Source organism: Mus caroli, chromosome 4, assembly GCF_900094665.2.
Source record: "Mus caroli chromosome 4, CAROLI_EIJ_v1.1, whole genome shotgun sequence".
Lineage (NCBI taxonomy): Eukaryota > Metazoa > Chordata > Mammalia > Rodentia > Muridae > Mus > Mus caroli.
In genome coordinates, this window is record NC_034573.1 from 43,359,789 (window position 1) to 43,366,310 (window position 6,522).

The 6,522-nt window shown below is 40.0% G+C and overlaps 1 protein-coding gene across 2 annotated transcripts in view; it reads right to left on the reverse strand.

The window, feature by feature from the left end:
* Positions 1 to 654, reverse strand: part of LOC110293184 (acyl-coenzyme A amino acid N-acyltransferase 1) — a 26,864-nt gene extending 26,210 nt beyond the window's left edge. Inside the window, exon 1 of one of the 2 annotated variants that reach the window (XM_029476496.1) lies at positions 523 to 654. In XM_029476496.1, the coding sequence (XP_029332356.1) occupies positions 523 to 647 (125 nt within the window). In that variant the 5' untranslated portion in view covers positions 648 to 654. The remainder of the gene's footprint in view (positions 1 to 522) is intronic. The other variant, XM_021160993.2, reaches the window with a different exon arrangement.
* Between the last annotated feature and the right edge of the window lie 5,868 nt (positions 655 to 6,522).

Consider the following 6,522-nt stretch of genomic DNA (forward strand, 5'->3'; position numbering starts at 1 on the left):
TAGGGAAGTGGGGGGCGCTATGGGGGACTTTTGGGATAGCATTGGAAATGTAATTGAGGAAAATATGTAATAAAAATATTAAAAATCAAAAAAAAAGTTTTAGCCGCCTTTATTTATTTATTTAACATGAATCACAGAACATTCAGTCGTTCAGACAACTAGACACGAACATACATGAATTGACACGTGAACAGACTGGTGCACCAGACATTAGACGTTAGACAACACAAAGAGAGCAGAAAACTACTGCTGTTAGGGCTAGAGAGAAAAAGACAGGGCGTCCCCTAACATTTCTCTATGCCTCTGGGGCATTTTCCTCCTGCCTGATGCAGTTTCCGACTGCGGCCAATCCGCCTGATTATTTAATCCCTTTTTATTAAACCATTTTATTTCTCTTGCCTGAAAGGCAGCTTCTGGAAGCTGTGGCCAACTGCCTGTTACGTTCCTAGTTCCTGATATCACTGCTGAACCTGAGTGGATCCAGCGCGGGTTACCACTGTTCCAGCTCAGACCATACCACACCTTAGCAACCTTTTGCCCATTGCTTCTCTGCATTCTGGTACGAATTTTCTATCTGTAGAGCTCCATACCAGCAGTGTTTCTTCCAGCATCCTCTGCCATTCCCAGGTCCGGCCTGCGGCTCTCATGTCTGGGTTCGAGCCTGGGAGGCAACCGGAGCTGAAAAAGAAGAGGGAATCTAGGCAGGTAGAGAAATAATGGAACCAAGACAAGCTAGTCTGCTCAAGGTTCAAATGTTTAATAATAAAATCTGCACTTATAAAGAGGGGAGCCCATCCCCAATCATGCCAAGTTTCTTGATGTAGAGATGTGAAGTTGTCAGAACAGCCTTTTAGCAGAAACTCACCAACTTCACAGTTTGCAGCTAACTCCGGGAAATCTTGGAGAACCAGTTCAGGCTCAGGCAGGTGGCAGACAGTGTCACATCAAAGGAGAGTGATGAGAAGCAGCACAGCAGGTAGCCCCGCCTCAGTGGCCTATATGGTCTGAACCAGCCTATCTAGGCTGAAGGAGATTACACACTAGGAGGGTATTTATTGTATGACTCTGTAGATGTGAAGTCTAAGCTTCAATAGAGACTACAAGTAGTCAGAGAAATCAGGGCCTGGGACCAGTTATCAAGTGCATGGATTATAGCCTGCCAACAAGGGGATATTATGTGTGCCACAGGCTGCCAAGGTGGAGCAGAAAAACTACTGAAGCCGGGCAGTGGTGGCACACGCCTTTAATCCCAGCACTTGGGAGGCAGAGGCAGGTGGACTTCTGAGTTTGAGGCCAGCCTGGTATACATAGTGAGTTCCAGGACAGCCAGGACACAGAGAAACCCTGTCTCGAAAAACAACAACAACAACAAACAAACAAAACAAAAAACAAAACAAAACAAAAACCAACTGCTGAAGTTCTTTTGGAGAGCTGCAGACTGGGTGTGGAACCATTCCAAGTTAAAGAAGTGTGTTACAACCAACAAAGCTAAGAAGAGTTGGAGATCAATGCTAACAAGAGCACTTTGACATCAGATATGGAGATGCAGAATTTGGAGTTTCCCCAGTTGAGTTTTGGTCTTGCTTTGATAAAGTATTTCCTCACTATGCTCTCTTTTGTCCATTGTGGAATGGTGATGTATGTTCTGGGCCATTACAAGTATGTGATTCTGCTTCTTTATTTTAAGTTTACCAGGGGTTACAGTTAAGCAATTTCCTTGAATCTGAGAAGAGACTTTAAACTTTAGACTTTTAAGCACTATAATATGGCTTTAAGTCTTGGAGACAATGCAGAACACAGTGGTTTGAATAAAAATGACCCCATAGGCTTATACCTTTGAATACTTAGTCATCAGGAAGAAGTAGAAGGTATGGCATTGTTAGAAGAAGTACATCACTGGGGGATCAGTTTTACGGTTTCAAAAGATCACCGTAGGCTACTCTCTTCCTGCTGCCTATGGATCCTGAGGTAGAACTCTCAGCTATTTGTCCAGCTACATGCCTATGAGCCACCATGAATATAATGAACTAAACCTCTGAAACTGTAAGTATGCAGAATTGTGTGCTTTTTTTTGTAAGAGTTTCTGTGTCCCTTCTCCATCAGAGGCCACTCCATTACCCAGAACCCCAGGTAATCACCCTTCTCCACACTTATGGATTACCAACATTCTCACAGATCTCACCCAGCCTACCTGCAATAGCTCCTCCTTTCCTCACCATGTCTCAGACCACACCTCCAACAGAACTCCTCTTTTCCATCAGAGGCCACTCTCAATCCCAGATCCCTAGGTAAACACCCACTCCATGCCCTCACAGACCACCAACACTACAACAGAGCTGGCCCAGCCTGCCATCAACAGTCCCTCCCCTCTTCCTCAGTGTATCTGGATCATGCCTCTGGTGGAAGGTACCTGCTCCACCAGAGGCCATACAGGCATCCAGAACCCCAGAAGACCCCCTGATAGGTCACAGGACATACCAGTCCCCAGAACTCCAGTCATCAACTTGGATAAAGACCCTCTACTTAACTATAGTCCACTCTAGCTCGATGACCAGAGAAGAAACAGAAACCAAGGAACAAAACACCCATTCCACAACGACAAACTCAGAAATCACCACCTAAACCTACAAAACACATAGATGCCCAGATGCCGAGATACCAGTGTAAGAACACAATCAACAACAGCCAGGGAAATATGGGAGCACCATAGTTCAGCCATTCTATTACAGCAAGCCCTGAGTATTGCAACTCGGCTGACACACAGAAGAATACAAGATATTCCATAATAAAGTCAAATGTAAACAATATCTATCCACAAATTCAGCCCTACAGAAGATACTAGAAGGAAAACTCCAGCCCAAAGAGGTTAATTATATCCTCAACAAACAAACAAACAAACAAACAAACAACAACAACAAAAAACACAGGCAATAAATAATCGCACAACAGCAAAACCTAAAGAAGGGAAACACAGACACACACACACACACATACACACACAGAAGCACGCACACTACCACCAGCATCACCACCAACAAAATAACCAGAATTAACTATCATTGGTATCACTCAATATCAAGGGACTCAATTCCTCAATAAAAAGACACAGACTAACAGAATGGACGTGAAAATAGGATCCTTCCTTATGTTGCATACAAGAAACAAACCTTAACATCACAGATAAATATTACCCCAGAGTAAAGGGTTGGAAAAAGATTTTCTAAGCAAATGTTATCTAAGAAACAAGCAGGTATAGCCATCTTAATATTTAACAAAATAGACTTCAAACCAAAGTTTTTAAAAGATAAAGAACAATTAGTACTCATCAAAGGAAAAAATCAAATAAGATGATTGTTTTAATTCTTATCATCTATTCCCCAAACACAAGATCACCCATGTTTGTAAAGGAAACATTATTAATGCTTAACTAACATTAACTCTACCACACTGATAGTGCAATACTTCAGTATCTACTCTCACCAATGGACAGGTCATTGAGACAAAACTAAACAGGAAAATACTGGAGCTAATATTAATGAACCAAATGGACCCAACAGATATCTACAGAACATTTCACACAAACACAAAAGAATACACATTCTTCTCAGCATCTCAACAATCTCCAAGCAGGGTGTGGAGGTGCACGCCTTTAATCTCAGCACTCGGGAGGCAGAGGCAAGCAGATTTCTGAGTTTGAGGCCAGCCTGGTCAACAAAGTGAGTTTCAGGACAGCCAGAGCTATACAGAGAAACCCTGTATGTAAAACAATCTCCAAAACTGGTCACATACTCTGTCACACAGCAAGTCTCAACAAATTCAAGAAATTGAAATAACCCTCTGTATCCTGTTAGACCACCATGGATTAAAACTGGAGTTCAACAACAACAATAACAACAACAGAAACAACAGAAAGCCTACCAGTTCATGGTAACTGACAACTCTTTACTGAATGATTACTGTATCAAGGCAGCAATAAAGAAAGAAATTGAAGATTTTATAAAATTCAATAAAAATGAAGGCAAAACATAGTCAAACTTACAGGACACAATGAAAGTGGTACTAAGAGGGAAATTCATAGCACTAAGTGCTCTCATAAAGAAATTGGAGAGATCTCATACTAGCAACTTAATAGCATACCTGAAAGCTCATAACAAAAAGAAGCAAATGCATCCAAGAGGAGCAGATGGCAGGAAATAATCAAACTCCAGCAAAAATTAATAAAATAGAAAAAATACAAATAAAAAGAAGAGACACAAAGAATAAATTAAATAAAGAGTTGGGTATTTGAGAAAGTTAACAAGATAGACAAAAATTATCCAAAATAACAAAAAGAGAAAGAATATCCAAATTAACAAAATTAGATGAAAAGGGAGACATAACTACAGACACTAAGGAAATCCAGAGGATCATTAGGTCATATTTCAAAAAAAATTAATCCATAAAATTGGAAAATCTAAAAGAAATGTACAGTTTTCTCAGTAGGGAACACTTACCAAAGTTAAATCAAGATTAGATAAACAATTTAAAGAGAACTATAACCATAACCAATAAGGAAATAGAAGCTGTCATTAAAAAAATAAAATAAAAGCCCAGGGCCAGGTGATTTTAATGAAGAATTCTACCAGACTTTCAAAGACAAGTTAATACCAACACTCCTCAAATTATTCCACAAAATAGAAAGAGAAGGAACATTATCAAATTAAATTTATGAGGCCTCAGTCACCCCGATACCTAAACCACACAGAGTCAACAAAGAAAGAATTACAGATCCATTCTCTCATGAACATTGATATAAAAATACTCAATAAAATACCCCAAATCCAAAAGAGCACATGAAAGAAGATCATCTGCCAAAAGTAGGCTTCATTCCAGAGATTCAAGGATGCTTCAACATACAAAAATCTGTCAATGTAATCCTCTACATAAACAAACTGAAAGAAAAAATATGATCTGAAACTGAGCCAAATAAATATCTATTGCTGGCTTGTTTGTTTGTTTCTTTGAGTTATTATGTTACCCTGACCCATACCCCAAACTGACGAAAACAATTACAAATCTGAACAAAGAGAAAAGATTAAAATGTACAATCAACACTATTTGGAACTGTGGTTTGACTTATCCTGTGTACCTGACCTTTTGAAGGATCCCAATAGCTAATCAACTGACACTTTAAGAATTCTTAGCTGTCAGAAATGCTTGATTCTAAGACCTTCAGTGTTGGTTGCCTTTGTGGTTTCTGGGCACAGAATAGATTATTAAAAAGGCAACTGGGCCTGAAAATGGAATTAGGATAGCAAAGTGAGAAGAGAAGGCAGTTGGTGCAGAAGTTGTTAGCAGGAGACAGTTGAACCAGGAGTTGAGTTGAGCAGATAGGCTAGAACAGTTGTTATAATTTGGAGCTGCTAGTATTGGGAAACTGGGAGACAGGACTGCTTAAACTGACTGTTGGAAAATTGAGGGAGGAATGTTTGCCCTAAGACCAAAGCCTCAAATGCCCTTGATAATGCAATTTACACTGGGTTACAGAGTAAGCGGTACAACCCTTGCTCCCTGTCCAACATCCCCGCTCTGGCAACATATTAATTTACAAGGTAGGGGCCTAGCACCCTTGTTTTCTTCCTCCCTTTCTACTTTGCTTTAGGAAGTTTCTAGTTTTTAAATACATTTTTTAAAATACAATATGTATTACAATATATTTGTATATACATACATAGTGTGTAAGTGTACATGCACACTGGCACACGCACATGCAACATATACTCCATATAAAGGTCAGAGGACAGTGACCTAAAGTTCTCAGGCTTGGTGATACAATATCCAAAATAAATTCAAGACCACCCAGTACCTTCCCCCTTCAAAAATGACTCCAAACTGTACTAGCAGGCCAAGTGCAGAGGCAGATAAGGAAGATGGCTGACTAAACAAATGTAAAAACATAGTTTTAGTGGTCAAAATGACTGAGCCTACAAGCTGCCAAAACAATATTAGCTGTTCTCAGAGAAATAACCATAACAAAATTAACAATTCTCCTGCCTTCTGCCCCACATTGAATTCTGACAAAACCCACAAACCACCCTGACCTTGTTGCGAAATTCATCTGACATTAATAGCTGTGACGTTAATAACTGATCCATAAGTTCAGAATGTACTGCCTCTTTGCTGACCAAATCTTAATAACCCACCATGGGGGAAAGAAAAGTGAGCCACTAGGCCAAAGGGTTACTTAGTCACTATACAAACCAACCAATGCCTGAAAGGGTTACTTGCTACACCAATGAGAACCCTGTTGTTCAAATCTGCCCCTTACAAAGGTATAAAAAGTGTGTTCTTTCTTTGTTCTGGGTCTCTCCTCTGGACTGCGTGTTGAGAGGGGAGTGCCCAGCATGTTGGATCAATAAAAATCCTCCTGCATAGGAATTTCATGAATTCATTCTTTTTAATAGCTGAGTAGTACTCCATTGTGTAAATGTACCACATTTTTTGTATCCATTCCTCTGTTGAGGGACATCTGGGTTCTTTCCA